At 39.0% G+C, this 27,272-nt stretch overlaps 2 protein-coding genes across 2 annotated transcripts; one reads left to right on the forward strand and one right to left on the reverse strand.

Moving 5' to 3' along the window:
• The first annotated feature begins 1,343 nt into the window (after window positions 1-1,343).
• LOC117735135 (myosin heavy chain, fast skeletal muscle-like) lies at window positions 1,344-12,933 on the forward strand. Its single transcript, XM_034539597.1, has 40 exons — window positions 1,344-1,561; window positions 2,270-2,507; window positions 2,753-2,896; window positions 3,036-3,192; window positions 3,298-3,325; window positions 3,461-3,566; window positions 3,653-3,745; window positions 3,835-3,898; window positions 4,005-4,103; window positions 4,187-4,290; window positions 4,374-4,512; window positions 4,601-4,719; window positions 4,827-4,976; window positions 5,059-5,229; window positions 5,328-5,634; window positions 5,795-5,868; window positions 5,951-6,038; window positions 6,129-6,246; window positions 6,689-6,812; window positions 6,894-7,030; window positions 7,131-7,386; window positions 7,583-7,825; window positions 7,939-8,115; window positions 8,217-8,362; window positions 8,459-8,549; window positions 8,655-9,044; window positions 9,233-9,359; window positions 9,445-9,563; window positions 9,728-9,924; window positions 10,035-10,218; window positions 10,307-10,472; window positions 10,564-10,688; window positions 10,981-11,289; window positions 11,373-11,576; window positions 11,664-11,789; window positions 11,899-12,069; window positions 12,201-12,305; window positions 12,374-12,469; window positions 12,560-12,691; window positions 12,848-12,933. The coding sequence occupies exons 2-40, from the start codon at window positions 2,289-2,291 to the stop codon at window positions 12,863-12,865; spliced, it is 5,823 nt and encodes a 1,940-aa protein (XP_034395488.1). The 5' UTR covers window positions 1,344-1,561; window positions 2,270-2,288; the 3' UTR covers window positions 12,866-12,933.
• A 10,576-nt stretch (window positions 12,934-23,509) lies between these two features.
• LOC117734804 (sialidase) lies at window positions 23,510-26,310 on the reverse strand. The gene is made up of 6 exons (XM_034539072.1): window positions 26,229-26,310; window positions 25,958-26,127; window positions 25,669-25,767; window positions 24,619-24,801; window positions 24,225-24,263; window positions 23,510-24,133 (listed from the first exon to the last, which is right to left on the reverse strand). The coding sequence occupies exons 1-6, from the start codon at window positions 26,308-26,310 to the stop codon at window positions 23,708-23,710; spliced, it is 999 nt and encodes a 332-aa protein (XP_034394963.1). The 3' UTR covers window positions 23,510-23,707.
• Window positions 26,311-27,272: the final 962 nt, after the last annotated feature.

Raw genomic sequence — 27,272 nt, forward strand, 5'->3', positions numbered from 1 at the left:
ATATCCCATTATCTTGTGCTCAAAAACATAACGTTAGATCTTGTAGCAAATGTCGTATTTGTGCTTGATCTGCTTTATTTTTTACCTTACCACTCGAAAAGATAACCTTCATCTTTATACATTGAGGATACTGCTGATATTAAAATCTAAAATATAGTGGACACAACATTTAATATTGTATATTTTGATTTTGTTAAACGTCATATATGTTCATGGTAGTGCATATCATACAGTATGACTGATACTGTACTGTTGTAATAACCTGGGGTCGTGAAAAGACAATGTCACTGTCTTAATGAGACCTTTTGTCCAGCTGAAATGTTCACAGTGTAACTTAGAAAGTTAGTGTGGTATATACAACATATGCAAATGGTGATGTAAAGTAAATATTATAGCAAAGTTCCAAAAGTTAAGAATGCGGTTAAGTCACTTTAAAAAAAAAATTGTTATAAAAAATAAAACTATTATTGAATAATTAGTTGTCTCAAAACCACAGTGACATAGCTTTTCAAGGACATTGTGTTTCCATAACAGCAACAACATCCTAAGAATCAAATGTAGCACGAGGATAAAGAACTTTGACATCTGAGTGGAACTTATTATAGGTCTTATCTCAGACATGTTGGCAAACGTTCTTCTATTCCTTTTAAAGCGAGGTGTAATACGACTTGAACTTTTTGGAAAGGGCTTTACATTCACTTTTACCAGAGGAACATGAGACGTGCAAATGTCTTGCAACTATATACCAGCACCCCTTGGGTGCTTCTCCAAATTCAAGTTCCATTTCTGGCTATGGTCACGTTCAATTGCAAGGGCAAGACAACCTCTATTATAAAAGTACCAAATCCTTCTCATGTAGTCTAAATTGGAATCTCAATTATTTGTTCTTTAATTATTAAAATTAATTTGATGGGAGTACATTTGTTAAAACAAATAACACAAACATATTGCACAGCTTCTATTTTGGGACGTACTTTGGTCCAATAGTTCTTTTTAAAACATGTTGCATGACATTAATAGTACATGTCATACTCTTCAAAATGTATATAGTGTGTTAGGGATTGTAACTACAATGCTATGTTTTATTTTACTTGTATTGGTAATACTCCCCAATTATATAATTATTGCATTTCAAACATTTGAAATGTGGACAAGCTCTGACACTACACAGCAATGACATTGTGAGTTAATCTTACTAGGGCAAAGAGCTTAAGGGTTCAAAAAGATAAATCAAAAGATACATTTAATAGATGATGTATGTCTTTGTCAAATTAGTTGTGTTTTATGTTCATTTTATAACACACAGAATGTGATTTTGTTTCCTCTCTCGCTGGATTCATTTACAATTCCATTTTTCTTGTTTTAGTTATTTTTTGGCAGTTAAGCAATGCTAAATCGTAAACACGCGAAAAGCTTTACTAAGATAGTTCTCAGATGAGAGGGATACTTGACCAAATCGAGTGGGGGATTGCAGCTGACTGGGCAGTTCCAGCCTCTATAAAAGCAGCTGCTTCAGACTCCTCTAAGAACACCAGAGAACATCCTCTGAGAGGCATCACAGGTTAGTGCTTTGTTCATGCTCATTTACAATCTATTTTAATATAATGTGACTCTTTGTCAGCATGTTTATTTCATGTCAAGTAATCTTGAAGGGATACTATTAATCAACGCTGTTACTTTCTATTCTATTTCCATTTCAACTACTAATGATATGGTAACTTTAAAATGTCTGCTATTTGATATTCTTTGAATGATCCAAATAGCTTTGGATCACTGACTATGAATCACAGTTGGGTTGGAGCTTATATACTCTGACTGAGGTCATTGTCAAGGCAAAGCAGCTTTTATGTCTTATAGGAAAAGAAAATGATTAAAGTGACAACGAGAAGCAACACAAAAGCAGAATAAATCGATCAAGATGGACCGAAAAGGGAAATTAAATAAAACTCAAAAAATTAAATTAAATACAAATGACAGCAAAAGTGCAGTAATAAAAAAATGTATGGGGCCACGCAAGTTTTCCATAACAGGTTAAAATGAATGTAGTGTGACTGCTGTTTACTCTTATAAGCATTAAGACTTTCTGTCCTCTTCAATGATCGTCTCAATCTGTAATAGCATTAAGGCAACAACAGATCGGTGGCACTCATCTGGGATACACTGAGACATCACCAATAACACAACAGTCAGATACAAATACTATAATACCACCAAATACTATCACAAGGAAATTATTCAAAATGATCCAAATTCCTTTTTACCTTTTCAGTCCCCAATAAAGTGCCATCATGAGCACAGACGCAGAGATGACGGGCTATGGCCCTGCCTCCATATACCTCCGCAAGCCTGAGAGGGAGAGGCTTGAGGCTCAAACGGCTGCATTTGATGCCAAGACATCCTTCTTTGCGGTTGATCCTGTTGAAATGTATCTTAAGGGTAAACTCGTGAAAAGAGAAGGTGGCAAAGCCACCGTTGAGACACTGGAATATGAAGGAAAGCCATCAAAGGTAAGTGTAATCATGTATTAAACTCAAATGATTATTTTGATATTACTTTTTCACTTCACAGACTTTCTTAGCAAAAGAGAATGAGATACATTTTATTGAACTATTATGTGAGACAATATGATTGTGACTTGACTAATATTATTTAAATTAAAGGTAGGCGAATACATGCTTTATTTAAATCTCTTGTGAACAATGAAATAGGATGACATCCGTCCCATTTTTTTAAAATTGCATTTTCTTTTTAGGTTCTCGTTGTAAAAGAGGATGACATCCATCCCATGAATCCACCCAAGTATGATAAAATTGAGGACATGGCAATGATGACCCACCTCAATGAACCTTGTGTGCTGTATAACCTCAAAGAGCGTTTTTCATCATGGATGATCTACGTGAGTGTTTAGAAAAAAACCGAAACGTTTCTTTTCTCTAAAGCCACTGCTCTAAATGAAATTCAGATTTAACTTATGTATACAGTGTGTCAGATGTCGTAGCAATGAAGTCAAAAGGGAACTGTCTTCCCTTTTCCAGACATACTCTGGCCTGTTCTGCGTGGTCGTGAACCCCTACAAGTGGCTTCCTGTGTACGACGCTCAGGTTGTCAATGCATACAGAGGCAAGAAGAGAGTGGAGGCTCCACCCCACATCTTCTCCATCTCTGATAATGCCTATCAGGCCATGCTCACTGGTAAGATGAATTCATCTTCATGTGAAACACACAACGACCGACTGTATTTTGACAATGTATCGTATGGTAAATGTGTGGAGATTTTAAAATATGTGTTTATTTCAGATCGTGAGAACCAGTCTATCCTTATCACGTGAGTGAAATATACATATAACAGAATATTACATATGTATATATAAAATATATAATATTATGTTTTATGTATCTATATATAATATATTATAGGACATTGACTTAAGTTTTCACCTTACCCTCTTCTTTCCCCCAGTGGAGAATCCGGTGCAGGAAAGACTGTCAACACCAAGCGTGTCATCCAGTACTTTGCAACAATTGCAGTAGCAGGAGGAGCTAAGAAAGAAACTAGCAAAATTCAGGTAAAATGTGTTGTTTGCTAAAAGTCTTTGCCGCAGTTGAGATTGTTGTTGAATAACTCACACAGCCTCATAATGTCTCTATGTAGGGTTCACTGGAAGATCAAATCATTGCAGCCAACCCTCTGCTAGAGGCTTACGGTAATGCCAAGACTGTGAGGAATGACAACTCCTCTCGTTTTGTAAGTATTCATGTTATGAACCTTAACATTGCCTTTCTTATGCTTATCGTCACCTAGAGTCAAACTAACACTTTCTGGTACATTTTTAGGGTAAATTCATCAGAATCCACTTTGGCACTAGTGGAAAGCTGGCCTCAGCTGATATTGAAACATGTAAGTTCTCGTTATTTTCCTGTTGTAGTGGACAACATTGTCCAAATGTAGTGTCTTGAATTGTTCAATTTGCATTCATCATCAATTCTTTATATCATACTCACAGATCTGCTGGAGAAGTCTCGTGTCACCTTCCAGTTGTCTGCTGAGAGGAGCTACCATATCTTCTATCAGCTGATGACTGGCCACAAGCCTGAGCTCCTGGGTACATTATAAGACAATATTGACAAATAAAAGAATGTAATAAGAGTATGTTCTCCCTTATTAATTTCTTCTCATTTCTTCCAGAGGCCCTTCTTATCACCACCAACCCCTATGACTACTACATGATCAGTCAGGGTGAAATCACTGTCAAAAGCATTGATGACGTGGAGGAGTTTGTTGCCACAGATGTAAGACAACAATGAGTTAAATAGATTGGATACTAGGGAAACTGTTTCCCATACCAATTATTGTTGCTCCATTTGCATTTCAGACAGCAATTGTCATCTTGGGTTTCACTGCTGAGGAGAAATTGGGCATCTACAAGCTGACTGGAGCTGTGATGCATCATGGCAACATGAAGTTCAAGCAGAAGCAGCGTGAGGAGCAGGCTGAGCCCGATGGCAATGAGGGTAATTATTAAAAAGAAAACATTTCTGGTGTGTAAAATCCCATACCAGTTCATGTGTATTTAGTACTCCTTCTGTTTCTCTCCATCAGTGGCTGATAAAATCGCTTACCTCGTGGGCCTGAACTCCGCTGATATGCTGAAAGCTTTGTGCTATCCAAGAGTCAAGGTCGGAAATGAGATGGTGACCAAAGGTCAGACCGTGCCACAGGTAATACAAAGCGGATTTGAAGTTTGGAAAAAAATATGGGGAACATTTGCATTTTGATATGAAACTATTATTCTAATAAATTACCACACTAAAATCCTTATTTCTAGGTCAACAATTCCGTCAGCGCTTTGTGCAAGTCTATCTATGAGAAAATGTTCTTGTGGATGGTCATCCGTATCAATGAGATGCTGGACACAAGGCAGCCAAGACAATTCTTCATTGGAGTGTTGGATATCGCTGGATTTGAGATCTTTGATGTGAGTTGTTGGAAAAATATCTGAGCAGTTTTAAAGTGCAACCCTATTATTTCTATAAAATCCAATGTTTCCGTAATCACAGTACAACAGTTTGGAGCAACTCTGCATCAACTTCACCAACGAGAAACTGCAACAGTTCTTCAACCACCACATGTTTGTCCTGGAGCAAGAGGAGTACAAGAAAGAAGGCATTGATTGGGAGTTCATTGATTTCGGCATGGACTTGGCTGCCTGCATTGAGCTTATTGAGAAGGTAAGACCAATCTGTCAGGCTGAACCAAATTCCTTGTTTTCTGAGTGTGTGCTAAATTGTTGTGTATTTTTTTTTAATATGACAAAATGTCCCTTCAGCCAATGGGCATCTTCTCCATTCTTGAAGAGGAGTGCATGTTCCCCAAAGCCTCTGACACAACTTTCAAGAACAAGCTGCATGATCAGCATCTTGGCAAGACCAAAGGCTTTGAGAAGCCAAAACCTGGAAAGGGAAAGGCCGACGCTCACTTCGCTCTGGTTCACTATGCTGGTACAGTGGACTACAATATCACTGGGTGGCTGGAAAAGAACAAGGACCCCCTGAATGACTCCGTTATTCAGCTCTACCAGAAATCTTCAAACAAACTGCTATCGTTACTGTATCTTACACATGGTGCCGCTGACGGTAAGAAGCTATACACACTGGTAATTGATTAATTTATCTTAGTAAGATCAGATAGAAACCTGAGCAGATACAAAGGCAATGATTCAGTGGTATGATTAACACTTATAAAAGGTTATTTATTCAGTCTCATTAATGAAATTCAATTATTTTTGCAAAACAGAGGCCGCTGCTAGCGGCAAGAAGGGTGGAAAGAAGAAGGGAGGTTCCTTCCAGACTGTGTCTGCTCTTTTCAGAGTATGTATTGTTTCATATCTTTGAATAACAATCAAAAACCTAAAATAATGTTGACCAATTAACTTGTTATGATGCTCCACAGGAGAACTTGGGCAAGCTGATGACCAACTTGAGGAGCACCCACCCTCATTTTGTCCGTTGCTTGATTCCTAATGAATCAAAGACCCCAGGTAAGACGTTCATAATCCACCTTTCTGCACTTTGTGTAACATGGTAAAAAAAACAATAAATTCTACCCAACATGTGTTTGTAATTATCAGGTCTTATGCAAAATCACTTGGTCATTCACCAGCTGAGGTGTAACGGTGTGCTGGAAGGTATCAGAATCTGCAGAAAGGGCTTCCCCAGCAGAGTCCTCTACGCTGACTTTAAGCAGAGGTGACAATAATTTAACAGATTTGAAATTCTTGTGTTGTCTCAGGGGTAAAAAATGACCCATCACTGTGTTTACAAGCATAGGAAACCCCCTTAATTTCATTGAATTCCTTGAATGACCCCAACATGAGAAAAGGTGTACTCTAACAGTGTACACATCTTGTCTTAGGGGTCATTTTTGACTTGGCAGTTATAAAATCATTTTCATTCAACAGAAACCATAAACACACACACACACACACACTGATTAAACACAGTCTTTCTGCACTGTGAAGATATTGACCTAGTTATTGACTGATGAATGACTGTTTGATGAATTGTTTCTTCATGCAAAATAGTTTTGGGGTTTAAAATGCAATCAAGCTGCTTTATTTGAGGGGTTTACCTTTACCCCACAGATAAAATACATCAAATACATCAAAGTCACAGTATAATTTCCTTGCAGATACAAAGTATTGAACGCTAGTGTCATTCCTGAGGGACAGTTCATTGACAACAAGAAAGCTTCAGAGAAGCTGCTGGGCTCCATCGATGTGGACCACACTCAGTACAAGTTTGGGCACACAAAGGTTCATCATTATCTTCATCATTAATAGATTTAGTCATCCTGATGTGTCCTTGTGAATTAATTCCTTCACTTGAAAACACAGGTGTTCTTTAAAGCTGGTCTGCTGGGTACCCTGGAGGAGATGAGAGATGATAAACTGGCTGCGCTGGTGACCATGACTCAGGCTCTTAGCAGAGGATATATTATGAGAACGGAGTTTGTTAAGATGATAGAGAGAAGGTAGGATTATCATGCATGCACTATATACTCTTTTTTTCCAATTTAAATAGTGAAATCGTTTTGACGAGTTTTGTTATTATATGTATTATTTTGTTTTTAGAGAGGCCATCTATGCCATCCAATACAACCTTCGTTCTTTCATGAATGTGAAGAACTGGCCATGGCTGAAACTGTACTTCAAGATCAAGCCTCTGCTGAAGAGTGCTGAGACTGAGAAGGAGCTACAACAAATGAAGGAGAACTATGATAAGATGAAATTAGACCTGGCTACTGCACTGGCCAAGAAGAAGGAACTGGAGGAGAAGATGGTGTCTCTGCTGCAGGAAAAGAATGATCTGCAATTGCAGGTGGCTTCGGTAAGGGAAGTCATTTGGACCGAATTCATCAGAAGAAATACAGGGTTTGCATTATGTATCAGTTTTACCAAATATCTAGGCCTTCTGCACAGTGAATCTAATATATAAATAGAGTATATTATACATTAAACATAAACTAAATATTTAATGTATATGTACATGGTTAATCTAAAATGCAGTAAATGTGCTACTGCAGGAAGGTGACAATCTCTCTGATGCTGAGGAAAGGTGTGAAGGGCTCATTAAGAACAAAATCCAGCTTGAGGCCAAACTCAAAGAGACGACTGAGAGACTGGAGGATGAAGAGGAAATGAATGCTGAGCTGACTGCCAAGAAGAGGAAGCTGGAGGATGAATGCTCTGAGCTGAAGAAAGACATCGATGACTTGGAGCTCACCTTGGCTAAAGTGGAGAAGGAGAAACATGCCACGGAAAACAAGGTTCACATAACTTGAAATATATACGCTGATTCAAAATGATCAAATATTTCTACAGAATCATACATGCTTGGATGTTAAGTTATACTAAAACATATCCTTCATTCCTTTGTCAGGTGAAAAACCTGACTGAGGAGATGTCCTCTCAAGATGAGACAATTGCCAAGTTAACCAAAGAGAAGAAAGCCCTCCAAGAGGCCCACCAGCAAACACTTGATGATCTCCAGGCAGAGGAAGACAAAGTCAACACTCTGACCAAGGCCAAGACAAAGCTGGAGCAGCAAGTGGACGATGTGAGGAAACGTTGCTTTCAAAGTTATTAAACTATTAGGCAGTTTGGGTCTTAGAATTGATGTCCCATTGTACAAATACAAAACACTTTTTATTTCAAAAGCTTGAAGGATCACTGGAGCAAGAAAAGAAGCTTCGCATGGACCTTGAGAGAGCCAAAAGGAAGCTTGAGGGAGATCTGAAACTGGCCCAGGAATCCTTAATGGATCTGGAGAATGACAAGCAGCAATCTGACGAGAAAATTAAGAAGTACCCTTTTTTTAATCCTCTTATCAGCATCTCACACATTACACTCAAACAACAGTAACATTATGACTTAAAATCTTTCTTGGTTATCTTTTCCAGGAAGGACTTTGAGACCAGCCAGCTCCTCAGCAAAATTGAGGATGAACAGTCTCTTGGTGTTCAGCTTCATAAGAAGATCAAGGAACTTCAGGTAATGTAATATACATGAATATTAAAGTCACTTATTAAAAAAACAACATGTTAAGTATATTCCAGTTAATAAGCCCTCTTGATAACACTACCGTATCAAATCTAGGCTCGTATCGAGGAGCTGGAGGAAGAGATTGAGGCTGAGAGGGCTGCTCGGGCTAAAGTAGAGAAGCAGAGGGCTGACCTCTCCAGGGAGCTTGAGGAGATCAGTGAGAGGCTCGAGGAAGCTGGTGGAGCAACAACATCTCAGATTGAGATTAACAAGAAGCGGGAGGCTGAGTTCCTGAAGCTGCGTCGGGATCTTGAAGAGTCCACCCTGCAGCATGAAGCTACCTCAGCAGCTCTCCGCAAGAAGCAGGCTGACAGTGTTGCAGAGATGGGAGAGCAGATTGACAACCTCCAGCGTGTCAAGCAGAAGCTGGAGAAGGAGAAGAGCGAGTACAAGATGGAGATTGATGACCTCTCTGGCAACATGGAGACTGTTGCTAAAACAAAGGTGTGGGGTTTGTTTATAAATCAGTGTTTTAGCATTGTATCTTAAATGTTTAAAGGTACTAACACATGTACTATCTTTAGATGAATATGACAGGATAATATCAAGAATAGTAATACAAAAATGATTTATTGACAAGCACTAAATGTCTGTGTAGCTTTAATAAAAGAAAATATATGTATTCTAAATAGGGCAACTTGGAGAAAATGTGCAGAACTCTGGAGGACCAGTTGAGTGAGCTCAGATCCAAAAATGATGAGAATGTTCGCCAACTGAATGACATCAATACACTGAAGGCCAGACTGCAGACAGAGAACGGTAAGTCACCTGTACACCTGTAATGAAAAGCACCACGCAGGTGCATTAACCATTTTTAAAAACTATATCATACATTCTCCTTCAGGTGAGATTTCCCGTCAGCTTGAGGAGAAAGAAGCTCTGATTTCCCAGCTGACCAGGGGCAAGCAGGCCTTCACTCAGCAGATTGAGGAGTTCAAGCGGCACGTTGAGGAGGAAGTGAAGGTATTACAATACCCATTCTCTACATAAACCTCAACTTAACTAGAATAATAGTGAAACAAACATCTTGTGGAAGTTACCTAGAAACTATAATCCCTGGTACCCAGAGTTTTTATTTGCATTGTATATGTAGGACAGTAAATATGGTCTCTTGTCATGTTAAACAGGCCAAGAACGCCTTGGCCCATGCCGTTCAGTCCGCACGCCACGACTGTGATCTGCTCAGAGAGCAGTATGAGGAGGAGCAGGAGGCCAAGGCTGAGCTGCAGCGAGCATTGTCCAAGGCCAACAGCGAGGTGGCTCAGTGGAGATCCAAATATGAGACTGATGCTATCCAGCGCACTGAGGAGCTGGAGGAGGCAAAGTATATAAACCATTTCTACAGTTCCATAAATTAAACACATTGTAATACATTGCAAGTGCTCTTCGTATTAAGTATGCAAGCAAAAATGTATCCTTCCTTGCTCACTACAGGAAAAAGCTTGCCCAGCGCCTTCAGGATGCTGAGGAATCCATTGAGGCTGTGAACTCCAAGTGTGCTTCTCTGGAGAAGACCAAGCAGAGGCTGCAGGCTGAGGTGGAGGACCTCATGATTGATGTGGAGAGAGCTAATGCTCTGGCTGCCAACCTTGACAAGAAGCAGAGGAACTTTGATAAGGTAACATGAAATCAAGACCACATTGGTTTGAGTGAAACTAAAATCTATCGAAGCAACTATTGATTAGTATCCGTCTATATAATTCTAGGTCCTGGCAGAATGGAAGCAAAAGTACGAGGAGAGCCAGGCAGAGCTGGAAGGATCCCTGAAAGAGGCTCGCTCTCTCAGCACTGAACTGTTCAAGATGAAGAACTCTTATGAGGAGGCTCTGGATCAATTGGAGACCATGAAGAGAGAGAACAAGAACCTGCAACGTACGTGAACATTTATACTTCAGGGGAAAATAAAACTGATTGTATAGCAGCTCCTAAAAGTGTAATTTGTTTTGTATTATCTTTCCTGTAGAAGAGATCTCAGACCTGACTGAACAGATTGGTGAGTCTGGAAAGACTATACATGAACTGGAAAAAGCTAAGAAGATTCTGGAGACTGAGAAGAGTGAAATTCAGGCAGCACTGGAGGAAGCTGAGGTACAACAACATCAGGAGTTGACAGGGACTCACAAAAAACATCCAGCAGTCAGTTATTTAGTGTGGGAAATCAAAAAAAAACATCTTGGGTTTGACGCATATACAAAACTAACTGTTCATGTCTGGGCGACCTTTTGGAATGCAGATTTGTTCAAGTCATTCATTTCATGAAATAGGTTGATATAAATAGGAGGTGTTAGTATTTTTTTTTTTTTATCGCAACACAACAAAACTAAATGTTTAGCTGGAAGTCACGTATGAGTTATTAACCTCATAATTTAACTGTTGAAAGGGCGCACTGGAACATGAGGAGTCCAAGATTCTCCGTGTTCAACTTGAGCTCAACCAGATCAAAGGTGAGGTTGACAGGAAGCTGGCAGAGAAGGATGAGGAGATCGAGCAGATCAAGAGGAACAGCCAGAGGGTGATGGACTCCATGCAGAGCACTCTCGATGCGGAGATCAGGAGCAGGAACGATGCCCTGAGAATCAAGAAGAAGATGGAGGGAGACCTGAATGAGATGGAGGTTCAGCTGAGTCATGCCAACAGGCAGGCTGCTGAAGCCCAGAAACAACTGAGGAATGTCCAGGCACAGTTCAAGGTGGGTTTGGTTGGATTGCTGAATGAAAAAAAAGAAAGAAAGACAACATGAGAAAGTTTAAATCTTTATGGATATGTTTTCAGGATGCCCAACTGCACCTTGATGATGCTATCAGAGGACAGGAAGACATGAAGGAGCAAGTTACCATGGTGGAGCGCAGAAATGGCCTGATGCTGGCTGAGATTGAGGAGCTGAGAGCCGCTCTAGAGCAGACAGAGAGAGGACGTAAAGTGGCCGAGCAGGAGTTGATTGATGCAAGTGAGCGTGTGGGACTGCTTCACTCTCAGGTTGGTTTTCAATAATCCACAAGAAACAAGTATTCTGAAAATGCAAACATCGTATTAAACTTCTTTTCTTTTTTTTTTTACATTCAGAACACCAGTCTCATCAACACCAAGAAGAAGCTGGAGACTGACCTTGTCCAGGTTCAGGGTGAAGTGGAGGATTCAGTTCAGGAAGCAAGAAATGCTGAGGAGAAAGCCAAAAAAGCTATCACCGACGTGAGTTTACGTCTCTGATTCACTTACGTTATGTTTTTGGTCTACTTCCATTCACTGATAAGTTTTATTATAGATTATGAAAGAATCAGAGACCATTGAATAATTGCAGGCTGCCATGATGGCGGAGGAGCTGAAGAAGGAGCAGGACACCAGTTCTCACTTGGAGAGGATGAAGAAGAACCTGGAGGTCACAGTCAAGGACCTGCAGCATCGTCTGGACGAGGCTGAGAACCTCGCCATGAAGGGTGGCAAGAAGCAGCTCCAGAAGCTGGAGTCCAGGGTATGCATTTTATACTTTAAATGCTCATCATATATTAAGTTTAGGACATATATTGTACGTTCAATGAGTATAAAAAATGTCAACATTTTCTGAACTAATAACTTGATGAATTATTTATCATCATGTTGCAGGTGCGTGAGCTGGAAGCTGAAGTCGAAGCCGAGCAGAGACGTGGAGCTGATGCTGTGAAAGGTGTCCGCAAATATGAGAGAAGAGTAAAGGAGCTGAGCTACCAGGTAAAAATAACTGATAACTGGTTTAATTCTCACAATATTTCATCGCTAACAATTCCTCATCCGAACAGACTGAAGAGGACAAGAAGAATGTGATCAGACTTCAGGATCTGGTGGATAAGCTGCAGCTCAAAGTCAAGGCTTACAAGAGACAAGCTGAGGATGCTGTGAGTCAAATAGATCATGTGACACATCATGAACATCACTCTTAACTGCCTTGTAACTATACATCAATATAACTTCAAATCCCTTAACAGGAGGAGCAGGCCAACACTCACATGTCCAGGCACAGAAAGGTCCAGCATGAGCTGGAGGAAGCTCAGGAGCGCGCTGACATCGCTGAGTCCCAGGTCAACAAGATGAGAGTCAAGAGCCGCGATGTTGGAAAGGTAACTTGGTTGTTTGCATGATCACAGTTTTCAATTGTGTTAACACAAGAAGTCTGTAACATTACTATCAATATCACAGCTTATATTGTACATTACATATTTTAATTTGCACCGGAGAATAACTATGCTAATTGATTTCCCTCTCTTTTTCTTTAGTCTGAATCTGCTGAGTGAGAGTCATCACCGGGTTGAGGCCTTTCCCCGAAGTTCATAAAATATGAATGAGTGGCTTTTCAATAAAGATGTATTGCTATCACAATCCAGAATCCCGTCATTTCCTTTCTGACAACTAATTTATTTCGAGCAATAAGCCATGCTGTAATATCTTGTTGTATCTGCAGCACTATGCAGCACTGTGAGTGTGTAGGAACACACCATCCATCTATTTTCTTTCCACTGCGAGGGCATCAGGCTTAGTAGGATATTCCAGACAAAGTGTTCTGACTCCTACTGGAGAACTCCAAGTCATTCCCAGGCCAGACGAGATATATCATCCCTCCAGCGTGTTCTGGGAATACCAATTTCTAAGGCTGAGCTCAGCGAACAAGACCCCCAATATACTTAAACTCCCAAGCATGGGGCAGTGACTCACTCCCAGACAGGAGGTCGCGATCCCCTGTTTTGCGGTAGAGAAGCATGACTTTGGAATTGGAGGCACTGGCTCTGATCCCGACCGCTTCACACTCGGTGTACGATACGTCCTTCTGAAACGTTGTTAAGTATAAACCTGCACAAAATGGAAATACATGTGTTTGGGAACTGGAAAATCTTAGGTTTGCAATATGGTGCAAGAATAATATGATAAAATACTCGCTTTTAATAGTTTTGTATTATTTCAAATAATCACTTTAATTCTGTTTATTGGTACAAACGCAATCGTTTTTTTTAGAAATACTGAATATATATGTTTAGTCGTCCACACAATTCATCACTCAATTTATGAAATAAGCCTTTCCTGGGCCTCAAAATCTAGATTTATTAAAAACATATTGCAAAAATATTTTCAAATTAAAAGAGACAAGAAAATAAATAAATAATTAGCTGGTTATGTTCTCTCAGTTCAGAGCGACAGAGCAATTCTGTTTAGGACTGCCCTGCATCCTTGCAATGCTCTATTTGGGATGTCGCGGGCGATGAATAGATGTAGGGTGCCAAGTCATGCAAGTCTTTGCACTCTGTCTCCTGGAAGAAATCAAACCTCGACTTGGAATCTTGGAGCAGAAGGAGGTCTTAAGCTTTTGATGCCCCCCTTCATCTGCTATCCACTTGGGCTTTTTCACTGAAGGGTACTAGGACTTCACATCACTTCTGTATACTCCTAAAGTGGATATAGGGTGATAGGGTAAACATGCCGTAAAGGAAATCAACACCATCAAAGTGGATTTTTTTTCCATGGCTGAATCCTAAACAGTTAAATTTCAAAGGAACAAAATATATAACTCATTGGTCCAAGTAATGATCACATTGTAAACGAAATAACAGTACATAAGGCACAACAAATATTGATTCGCACATGTTTAAAAGATACATTTTGAAGCAATGAAATCGTGCAATCGGTATCGAAAGCAAAGAAGTTTTAAAGAAGGAAGAAATACTTGTGTTGGTCACTTTAAGTCATCATATAATTTACTGAGCCAACTCAAAATATTCCAATATCAGGAGACTCATACCTTTTGAATGTGTCTTTAAAGTGTGCTTACTCTGAACTAGAGGAACAATTGTTCCTTTCAAAAATAGGCTGCGTCTAAGAATCCTATTTTCTAATTTTAATTTCTGTCTTCACTTCAGTCCAGTAGGTCACAATTAACTAGATTTAGTTTGAGTTTTTTGTACTTTAGAGGAGATCTCCAGTCTGACTGAACAGATTGGTGAGACTGAAAATACTATTCATAAGCTGGAGAAAGCAAAGAAGACTGTGGAGACTACTGAGGATGAAGAGATGGAGCAGATCAAAAGGAACAGAGCACTCTCGATGCTGAGTTCAGGAACGATGCCCTGAGAATCAAGAAGAAGATGGAGGGATACCTGAATGAGATGAAGATACAGCTGAGGAACAACAACAACAAAAACAATATATATATATATATATATATATATATATATATATATATATATATATATATATATATATAGATATATATAGTGCTAGCCACTGCACCACCGTGTAGCTATAGTAAAACATATACACCAATCAGCCTGCTACCTGCTTTGAGTGCAATTCCGGAGAAAATAGTGTACAACCAAATCCAAAAGTATTTCTTTAAAAATGATTTAAATATGATATATCACCATGCATATAGAAAGGGACATTCTACAACCACGGCATGATGACTGGATGAAATAAATTGATGAGGAAAAACAAATGTTGGTAATATATTGTATTTGAATGCAGCATTTAACATACTTAACAGTACGTTGTTATTGGAGGAGTTGAGCTGGTATGGCGTTGAAGCATCTACTGCTGCATGGATCAAAAGATATCTCATCAATGCAATGCAATTAGGGATCACTGTTGATAGTAACATTTCTTTCCACATTAATCAACTGGTAAACATGGGCAGAGGCACGGCTGCTATAAAACACTGTGTTTGAAAATGTATGCCTAGCTATTTAACTCAAGTGCAAGCATGCTATGCTATCACAATTCAATTATTGTTCAGTGATCTGGTCCAACATAACAAAAAGTAATCAGAATAAATTACAGATAGCTCAGAACAAAGCAAGCTCGCATTTATCTTTACAGCCCATATCGAACAAGAGTATAGGTACCATGAATAATCTTGGCTTGGTTAACTGTAGCAGGTTGCACAACTCCAGAAATACTTTATAGCAATCTACAATTTTTTTTAGATAGACATCATTATTCTACTCTGCAGTCATCAGAGAAACAATTATTATATAGGGCTATCATATGTATTAGACAGGCTTTGAGTTGATCTTTGTCGTTGTGTGTCTTAAAGGTTGTGTTATGTATTGAGTCTTATTGTGAGTATGAATGTTACAGATGTGTATTGATGTAAATTATGTCATTGAAGTATTGTAATATATATATATATCTATATATATATATATATATATATATATATATATATATATATATATATGGGGCTGCAGGAAGTGTAGCTACTGTTGCAATACAGTATGTAATGGGGAGCTAAAACAAAAAAAATAGCTAAACAAACCAAACAGACGGCATCTTCAAAATATGCAAGCGATATAGTGTAAATGCATTGTCTATTGGCCGTGTAGCAAACCAGGACATGTATTTGTGATCAAAACAGTCAGTCACACAGTACAGGCCTATAACTCCGTATGTACCACCCTATATGTACCCTTGCTGTCTCTGTCATCGGCTTATGCTTACTGACACACGAGTACAGACTTGCAGATACCTTTCTATTTTTGATCATGCTGTGTAACCTTGAAATTGTGGACAGTCATCAAATAATACACAGGCCCCTCACAGAAACTGATACAGAAATTGTGAAAGAATTCTGAATCTTGTTGAAACCGGTTTGACAGCTGCTCTGTAGTCCATTTAATACATTACATTATACACAGTATTACAAACAGTACATTGCAATCTAGAACTTTGGTGAGTTCCCGATATGTATTTTGAAATCACTCTCTCACTTGGTTTTCTAACTAGCATGTAAGCTGTTTTAAAATATATTTCTGGCATTAGTGGTGCATTTTCAATGGATTCCATGTGTTCAGTGGGCATGAAACATCAATTAACGAATTCATTAATTGTCTTTCATCAGCTGATTCTTTTTATTCCTATTATTAATGTATTCAGCCTCTCTTCGATATTGTACCAGGACAAAATGTAAATATATTCACATCATACATTTTCTTGTGCTTTCAGGGGAAAGAAAGCACAAGAAAATGCATTATCTTTAACACCCAGTGCTTTATGTTGATCATTTTATTTGGAATTTTGTTATTTTTCTGTTCGCCTTTCATTGGGTTGTCAACTCTTGCTCACAAAACACAAACATGAACCTAGTGAAGTTATCAAATCTAGCGTTGGTGACATCTGTTTTCATAGAACGAGGGCTATGATGCAGAACCTTCATTATCCTCACTATTTCAGGTCGGACCACAGCAACGCTTGCTGCTACACACCTGGCAGAGCTCTATTGCACTGCCTTATCTTTAACATACTCTACTACAATACCAGGGACACAAACAAGTTACGCAAGTCAGTCATTTTCCTGTTTTAGTTGGGGCTCCTTTTTTAATGCTGTGAGCCAAATCGGCACATTTCTGACAACAATTACCATTCAGAACATGTTGTACTTAATACATCCATGGCAATGCCCTGATCTTACCTACACAGACATTATTCTTTTGATCGATGTAAGAAAATAAATATATTTATATATTATATTTGAGCAATAAATAAATCTCTTTAAACTTTTGATATGGTGTTAATAACATACTGAATATGTCCTATATATATCCTCATCTTCACTGCTCCCTCCCTGGGATGGATTTATTTTTGACCATGGTGCCCTTGTGATCTTCTTGTAAGATGACAAATAACGAGCCATAATTGCTCAAAATGAGAGTTAATCTTGGAGATGATCTCAGACTTTTGCTTCATTGAATCAGTCAGTCAGTATAAACTCTTCCACTCAAAAACTGGATATTGCTCACACCTCACAAGAAAATATGAACGCTATTCATGAGGAACATATTTCTGTTGTTAAATTTTCCGAGTTGGCAATCCTTCTGTTCCCATAACACGTGTCCAGTGTTAATGGAGAGACCATTGCCATCAGATATCTGAGGTTAGGATGTCCAGTAACTATACACCAGTGACATTTCAAGGCTTCTCCAAATTTAAAACTCATCGCTGGCTGCAATATCCAAATGAATAGGACACATGCACCTATCATAAACTATTAGATAAAATAACCAAAAAACAATGCAGTGCACTTTTTCAATTTACCACTGGGTATTAAGTGGACATTACTGGCGTACTATATCAAGTTCCAAGAAATATCAACCTCATAATATTGTCATCTGTTACTGACAGTATACTTTTTCACGAGGGGTCCAGTTATATTCATTTTCAAGATTGTGTTGAGTTGAGGCCTACAGTAATTTTATTTTTATTTAAGTGATCACAATTTTAAACTGAGTACTGTTGACTCGTTTGGGTCCATAACAATGTAAACGTGTCAAATATTATCCACTTTTTTCAAATAAAATCAGTGTCTCAAAACTGCAATCCCTCTGTTTTTCTTAAATAGGTTTCTCTGTTTGGTATATTTTTCATTTCGGTCTGCAGAGCCCAGTCATATTACACATCTCTTATCATTTATATATGTATTCACTACTTCAGTCTGTTATTATAATTGTAATGGCTAAGGGGGAGCACATTCATTCATCGTTCCTTCACGACACTGAAACTGATCAATCAAAAGGCTTTTTTTAGCTAACTAACCTGCACTTGAGTGCTAACGTTACTTAGCTCATGGCTCAGGTGTAGCGTAGCTGTCTTGTTATAATAATTATGTATCATTCTAAGTCTGTAACAGATAGGACCCAAACGCCAATACAATGGAATGGTGGGTAGAAAGCAGAGGTTTATTCCAGCAGAACACACAAGCAGGCACGGCAGGTGAGTGTGATTGAGGTGTGAACAACAGGTGCACAGAATAGGCTGATGAGATGGGTGTGACAGACAGGTGCACAGAATAGGCTGATAAGATGGGTGTGACAGACAGGTGCACAGAATAGGCTGATGAGATGGGTGTGACAGACAGGTGCACAGAATAGGCTGATGAGATGGGTGTGACAGACAGGTGCACAGAATAGGCTGATAAGATGGGTGTGACAGACAGGTGCACTGAATGAACTGATTAAGTGTGCGAGGAGACAGAGGCCGGAGAAAATGGTCCAAACACCTCTGACGCAACAATTAAAATAAGCACGCAAATGTTAACGTATTAATCTTTTCAATCTTTCTTTAGAGAAAACAAATGTGATGTGAAACGCTTAAATGTCTTGGAGCATTTATTAACATAAACTTGTAAATAGTTCGATTGAATAGACAAAGCTCTTCACCACAAATGGTTAGGAGGTCTGACCCAGAATGATAGTGCAATAGAGTTTTATACATCTATAATTATTATTGAAATGTTTGCCCTCCCCCCCCTGCTCCTCCCTGCAGTGTCCTCCTTCCTCCCCGCAGATAGGCCTTGGTGCCTGCCTGCGGCCCCGAGAGGTGAAAGTGAGGGACAAAAGATAAGACAATAATAAGATAAGTTCTGTCATTGTCCCTTTTTGCTGGCGTCGATCAGGCTAAGTCAAGATGAAAAGAACACTAAGGTGAAGTCCACCACAGATAGCCGACTTCAAACGCTTCGTAAGCCACAACCCATTTCAACAGTCGCGTCCCAGCCATGTGCATCCCTTTCAGTGTCCCTTGGAAACTGTTTCCGTTGCGTTGTGAGCTTCTTTTTTTTTTGCAGCGCTTTGTGAAAATGCTTCACACGTGCCGTCAAATAGTTTTTAGTTTTTTTTCATTTGCTTGTGTTTTCTTGAATCACACTGCATTGCTGTCCCAGGGTCACCATACTACAAGCTCACACAAATCCCTTTCAGAATGTAAATCTGAAACCATTGGCAAATTGATCTCTGAGATCATGGTAGGATTTAACATTGAGTCAGTAACACTTGTCACAGTGAGACACTCACTGTTATGGAATGACAAATGGCTTAATATAAATACAAATCCATTGCAAGTATTCATGTACTCCCCTGTGGCTTAACTGTGTTCAGAGAGGCCACAGTTGGAATAAATTAATAGAGATCCTCACTGTTTGCCACAAGTCCCAATCATAAAAAAGAAATGAAAAAACATCAACAACCTTTTGGTATTTAATTAGATTCTTTTTTTTACTGTACTGGGCCTTCTTCTTTTTTTTGTTCCAACGCCAAACTCAATGCATCATTGTTTAACTTGAATATAGGACCAGGTTAAGTATGGAGAACAGCAATAAAGGTGCTCTTGCCTTCGTGGCACCAAACACACAGGAAGCACAGGTGTCCTTGGACCTTGGAGAAGATGCTATTTATGTGGCTAACTGGTTGTTCATTTGAATACCAAGATATTTTTAGTGGTAGAGTTTTGGCTCTGTTGTTCTTATTGGCAACTGCAGGGGAGTCGCCAACGACACATGTGATATAAAGACAATTTCCTTTGGTTAGAATGCCAAGACAGTATCATGTGACCATTCGACACAGCTGTCTATGTTTTTTAATGATTGACTGTTTTGGCATGCTACAATGATATCCTTACTACTGTTAAGTATGGTCTTGTGTCTCAATCATAACATAGTTGTTAAGGTGTTTCAATACAGCAGTCTTGATTAATGCAAAATGTTTTCACGATCAAAAACACAATTGTTTATGGTTCACAAGAATATTCCAGTTAACTACTATGCTTACATATGAAAAATAGCAAATAAAATCACAATAATTTGAATGTGTTTTTCTCAGTGTTACTGCCCAGTCATTGAGGAGTGTAACCCTCTTTTAAACCTTCTCAGGCTCCTCCTTGCCAGACGCGTTAGTCATGTCATATATTTTAGTTCAAAGACATAGTGCAGAGGCTCATCTATAAAAATCTACGAGACACAAGGACACACAAAGGAGAGTCTGGACTATTTTTCTCCTACTTCTAAAAAATGTCATCTTTTCACTTGAGCCTAAGTCAGAACTTGCAGTAATAATGCAAAATATACTCAAATGCGAACATGTGCACATCACATGCTCCATTTTAATTTTAAAGAGGTGTTTAACATGTAATTTGCAACACAAAATCAGAAAAATCAGAAAACATGTAGGTAGTATAAGCAGAGACAAGCTGTAACTACCACAGCAAGGTAGTTCTTCTAATTATTTAAATAGATCAAAATGTAAAATTGTAATGCTGCAATTAATAGTTAAAAGTTTTCCTGCAGCACTGGTGGCAGTTACACTGGTGAAACGGAAACTCTGCATAGTGAAATTTATATATGTATAATTGTATAAGTGTGTCCCTTATACTTAAAAAATGTTATAACTATCATACAGAGACATGCTAAAGAAACAGTTTGCTGCACCAACACGTCTTAGATTAGAAGCTTATAGTTCTTTATAGTATTACAAAACAAAAACAATGAAATAACATCAAATGGGTTTATTTGAAAAGTATTATGTTGTGTACCAAAATTGACCAAATGAATTGTATTCATTAGTTTACTTAACATAATGTCTACATTGTTGATATATACTGTAGGCCTCAACTCAACACAATCTTGAAAATTAATATAACTGGACCCTCGTGAAAAAGTATACTGTCAGTAACAGATGACAATATTATGAGGTTGATATTTCTTGGAACTTGATATAGTACGCCAGTAATGTCCACTTAATACCCAGTGGTAAATTGAAAAAGTGCACTGCATTGTTTTTTGGTTATTTTATCTAATAGTTTATGATAGGTGCATGTGTCCTATTCATTTTGATATTGCAGCCAGCGATGAGTTTTAAATTTGGAGAAGCCTTGAAATGTCACTGGTGTATAGTTACTGGACATCCTAACCTCAGATATCTGATGGCAATGGTCTCTCCATTAACACTGGACACGTGTTATGGGAACAGAAGGATTGCCAACTCTGAAAATGTAACAACAGAAATATGTTCCTCATGAATAGCGTTCATATTTTCTTGTGAGGGGTGAACAATATCCAGTTTTTGAGTGGAAGAGTTTATACTGACTGATTCAATGAAGCAAAAGTCTGAGATCATCTCCAATGTATCTCCTGGAAACAAAAGGATTGCCAACTCAGATAATTTAACAACAAAAACATAAACACAAGACTAACTAAGTGTCAAACTTAGTTTGGGTTGCCACTTTTAGGCTTAAATCCTGCTCAACTCAGCTAATGCATTCCGTCGCAGTGAGACAGTACAATGGGCCTTGTGTGACATAGCACATACATACACGCATACAGTATATACATACATAGATACACACGTACGCACGTACAAGATGGAGGTTGATTACCTCTCTGGCAACATGGAGTCTGTTGCTAAAGCAAATAACTGAATATAACGCTGAATATCTTATCAGTAGGTGCTATGCATTTGAGTCATGTCAATACAATACCTATTAAAGGCCAACCTGGAGAAAATGTGCCGGATTCTTGGAGACCAATTAAGTGAAATCCTCCAGCAGCAGCTCCAGGAGCTGGAGTCCAGGGTATGTACTGTATATAAAGGCTCACAGATCAATTGAAGTAAAGAAAAAATCTTTATTTATTATTTATATCATGACATTACAGGTGCGTGAGAGGAGAGTGAAGGAGCTGATTTACCAGTTACATTTCACTAAAAGCGACTATACTCACACCTCGATAACAGTGATGGAAAGTATATTTACTCAAATACTGTACTTATTCATAATTTGGAGTTACCTTGTTGCCATTTATGAGCAGATTCTTTAAGATTTTACATACAAATTATAGGTACCCTTATAAAACATGATTATGATTGGTAAAACTACCTAAATGTATTATTGACTAACAACAACATCAATATGTATATTAAAATACATCAGTAATAACAAAGTATAAATATGTAATAATATAACATTGAGAATTTACACTTTGCTAAATGAGTATTTTTTAATTTGATACCATAAGTGCATTTTTTATATAATAAGTGTGTGTACTTTTACTTCGGTAATGTTTTGAATGCAGGATTTCTACTTGTTACAGAGTATTCTTACACTGTGTGCAGCTCAAAGTCAAGGCGTACAAGAGACAAGCTGTGAGTCAACGATATTAATTTGACTTATCATGCAGTAGAATAAATAATGCTATCACCATTAACAACTAAATGAATACTACTCTTAAACCTTTCACAGGAGGAGCAGGCCAACATGTCCAGGCATATAAAGGTGTAGCATGAGCAGGAGGAAGCTCAGGAGGAAGCTCAGGAGGAAGCTCAGGAGGAAACTCAGGAGGAAGCTCAGGAGGAAGCTCAGGAGGAAGCTCAGGAGGAAACTCAGGAGGAAGCTCAGGAGGAAACTCAGGAGGAAGCTCAGGAGGAAGCTCAGGAGGAAGCTCAGGAGGAAACTCAGGAGGAAGCTCAGGAGGAAACTCAGGAGGAAGCTCAGGAGGAAGCTCAGGAGGAAACTCAGGAGGAAGCTCAGGAGGAAGCTCAGGAGGAAACTCAGGAGGAAGCTCAGGAGGAAGCTCAGGAGGAAACTCAGGAGGAAGCTCAGGAGGAAGCTCATGAGGAAGCTCAGGAGGAAGCTCAGGAGGAAACTCAGGAGGAAACTCAGGAGGAAACTCAGGAGGAAGCTCAGGAGGAAACTCAGGAGGAAGCTCAGGAGCGCGCTGACATCGCTGAGTCCCAGTTTAACAAGCTGATGCTGGAAAGGTAACTTGTTCATTCTCTTTAACAGTGTCATGGATTAACTGCATATTCTTTCTCTATATATCCATTATGTTACATTCCAAAATGTTTTAGAAGAATTATGTGTTTCAACTAATCGAGAGCAAAAATGAAGTAGCGATCAGGTTTAAAGTCTGTTTTTATTGATTGGCAGAATAATGGTTTTAGTTGCAACCTAGCTATTTTTGGATAAGTAGCTCCAACTACATTATCCTATACTGCAAACATCGAATTTACATTTGAAAAAGCAAAGCAAAGAGTTCTTACCCACACTACTAAGCTTGAAACTAAATAGACCATGTGTATATGTATACATAACATTTAACCAGCAAAATGAAATAAAATCAAAACGCCTCAACAAATAACCTACCCAGTTAAAACAGTAAAAACAATACACTTTAGTGGTACTAAGAGCTTCTAATTAGTGTGGGCAAATACAAACTACGGATACAATTTGATTAACATCGTTCAATCAATTATTTTCCTAGCCAATCACTGACACCTTACATGCATCTTCTATTGCTTTCCTCAAAAGATAATTTACAAAGTGGCATACTATTGTTTATTGCCACCATCCTTCTTATCTTTCTTTCCACTCGCCTTTCCCTTTCCTTGCCCTGCCTTTTCCCTCCCCTTTCCAGGATCCCCTTTGCATTTATGTCCGTCTTGAGCCAACCCCTTCTGCAGCTGAGCTGTGTGAACCTTCTCAATCAGAGAGAAGCAGTCTTCATCTGGAGTGATGGGGCTGTTCATGCTGCCCTGTTCATGGGGGTTGGGAGATGACGGCCTTGAGTGGGCTTTTCTGGGACTGGCATGGCTTGGAGAGCAGTGGCTGGAATCTTCTTTTGGGATAAGGTTTAAGTTAAAGGACAGGGGCCTGCCAGGTCCTGGGCTCAGAGGGATCACAAGGTTATCTCCAGGGGCTCCGAGAGTGAGGAAGACTTCAGGGAACGTACACGCTTGGTTGATATTCGTCAGTCCCTTTGACAGATAAGCATAGATGAAGAAATGCATCTTTTATTAAGACAATAGCAGGCGACAAGCTCACAATCTACATTGTGACACAGCTCACCTGCTCTGGTGTGAAGCTCATGGACACCCTCACTGTCACCTGTGAAGAAACAGCGTGTCATTGTTCTACACAAAGTCGGAACAGTTCAAAGACGAGAGTTTAAAATAATCACTTAAAGCAGAACGATGTATCGTTATCAACAAAACTCACACATAGGAATCTGATCAAGGAGCATCGATTCCACCTTAACAGAAACACTTAACTGGGGAAGGGTCTGGTATTTCAAACTATGGACTCACAAGCTGGATTTTTTTTTTCCTTTTCAGCGACTTTAGATAAAATCATTGCAGAACAACCATTTTGGTAAATGCATGCATTCCGCTGACGTTACTTTATATGAACTTATAAAAGCATGTATCTTTAAAAAATATATATATATTAATGAACACGTCACCTGTGCTGGGGAATTTAGCTTTTGCTGATATTCTGTCACGGGGGTAAATGAAGCAGATTTGGGTAGAGCTCTGGGGGTGCCAGATTCTGCATAAGCCGTCCGGGACGGTGAGGTAAGTCTGCAACAGTCCTTAGTTGATGTTGTTGGTGTACTTTCAGACACGGTGGCGTGGCGTGGAGAAGCCTTGCAGAAGAAAAGAAGAAAAAAAAGTACTCCGCTGTGATCTTTAGAATCATAATGAACAGATATATTATATTATACAGATATATAAAGTAATATACTCCACGTCAGGAGTTTACTGACACTGACAGACAAGCACCATGTGGGAATGTGACATCAAAGTTACAAGGAACTACATTTAGCAACAATTTATGTTTGCACCACTAATACTTTAAATGTTGTGAAACTTACTGGGATTCCAGCCTTTGCATTTCTACCATTTTCATTTCTTTCAGAATTCCCACTTATCCCCGGGAGGGTAGGCAGTGCAACACGCTGGTCGTCGAGCCGTCGTCCCTGACTGGAGGCAATGATTTTGAAGAATGCATCAGCGTCTGCACCTGTTACCGGAGAGACTATAAGACTACAAGAGTTATTTCTGTGACATCTCAGGGACAGAAAACACACACTTGACCTTTCCCTGTGTATTTTTCTGACCTGCGGGTACACTATTTAAAGCACTTCCATTGTGTTTGGGAGTTGCAGGTGTACTTCTGCTGGGTTGTAAAGAGCAACGTTGCTCGTCCATACGTGCACCTTGTGCGTGACTCATCATTTTAAAGAACTTGTCCTGGTCAGCTGGAGATGCCTCCTAATAAAGATGTAAAGAAAGGCAATGAGAAGAAGTGGGACAACTTACAGACAATTTGGCACATAGAAGGCTGCCACTGAAAAGAAAAGTAAAAAAGAAATATTCTAAATACTGTGGAGGAGAAGCCTACCTATCCATCACTGATGTAATTTTTAACATCTTATTTAAAAATAAAATTGTGTTTACAGGAGAGTAGACACTATACTATAAGTTGTGTATTGTGCCGCATGACGTCTCACCTTGTCAGGTTTGGCACGGTTCAGGGAGGGAACCCTTCGGGGAGATTTAGTAGATGTGTCTGAACTGGGATGCTCTTTACGTTGAGTAGATGGGGCACTCTGATGATTTTGGGAAATTTGGGGTGCATAACATCTCTGTTCATCCATCCTTGAGCCCTGTGGAAGAAAAATAGGATTCATTTTTGTAATGTTGGATCAAAGCAGTTGCAAATATTCTACACTTGCAAAAAAAAACTTTTCCAGAATGGTTTCACAATGTCTTATTCATCGTTCTGTGTATCGGACCAACCTGGACTTTGGAGACCATGGAACACAAGTAGCTTGCATCCCTCTCCGAAGCGGTTGATGTGGTACCTCCATTCTGTATCCTTGGCAACGAAGGAAGAGAGGCCCGCTGGTCATCCAGCCGTCGGCCCTGAGAGTTGGCCAGCAGGCTGAAGAACTTTTCAGAATCTGGACCTGAAAAAAAGAGACACGTTAGTTTTAGGGTAAAATGTGTAATCAATAAAAGCACAATTAAATTATCATGAAATGCAAGAATAAAAACACATGATTCTCACCGTTGGGCACAGTGCTCTGACTGGGTTTGTGTTTGGGAGTGGACTGGGGACTAACATTTAAGACACATCGCTGGTCATCCATTCGCCCACGCTGGGAATGACTCATAAAGGAAAACAAATCTTCCTGTTCAGATGGATTCAGGGCCTATATGAAAACAAGTGTACAGTACATATTTATGTGAGTAAATAAATAATCTGGAACATAAATTACACGCAAAAAAACAAATGGGGCGTTCGGGCTGCAGATCTAAGACCTTATTGTTTTGGTAAATACCTGTTTTTGAGATGCTGTATCTTTAGTCTTTGCTCGTTCAATGTCTGAGCCGGGGCTGAATGAGGCTGAACGTGGAGGGCCTGAACCAGAAGCAGACGTATCCTTTTTTGGCAAAAGCTGGGTTGCCGGGGTTACGCGTTGAGGTAGAGAGCACCTTTGCGCGTCCATTCTGGAACCCTGAAATGCATGATGAATGTGATCATAAGAATCTTAGTTACTCTCAGGGTATGTACTGTATATAAAGGCTCACAGATCAATTGAAGTAAAGAAAAATCTTTTTATTTATTATTTATATCATGACATTACAGGTGCGTGAGAGGAGAGTGAAGGAGCTGATTTACCAGGTACATTTCACTAAAAGCGACTATACTCACACCTCGATAACAGTGATGGAAAGTATATTTACTCAAATACTGTACTTATTCATAATTTGGAGTTACCTTGTTGCCATTTATGAGCAGATTCTTTAAGATTTTACATACAAATTATAGGTACCCTTATAAAACATGATTATGATTGGTAAAACTACCTAAATGTATTATTGACTAACAACAACATCAATATGTATATTAAAATACATCAGTAATAACAAAGTATAAATATGTAATAATATAACATTGAGAATTTACACTTTGCTAAATGAGTATTTTTTAATTTGATACCATAAGTGCATGTTTTATATAATAAGTACTTTTCTATTCACTTAGGTACACTGTGGTTCTATATTATATGTGTCTCGTGCACATTTTTTATATTTCCCATTCCTTATT

Source organism: Cyclopterus lumpus, chromosome 8 (assembly GCF_009769545.1).
Source record: "Cyclopterus lumpus isolate fCycLum1 chromosome 8, fCycLum1.pri, whole genome shotgun sequence".
NCBI lineage: Eukaryota > Metazoa > Chordata > Actinopteri > Perciformes > Cyclopteridae > Cyclopterus > Cyclopterus lumpus.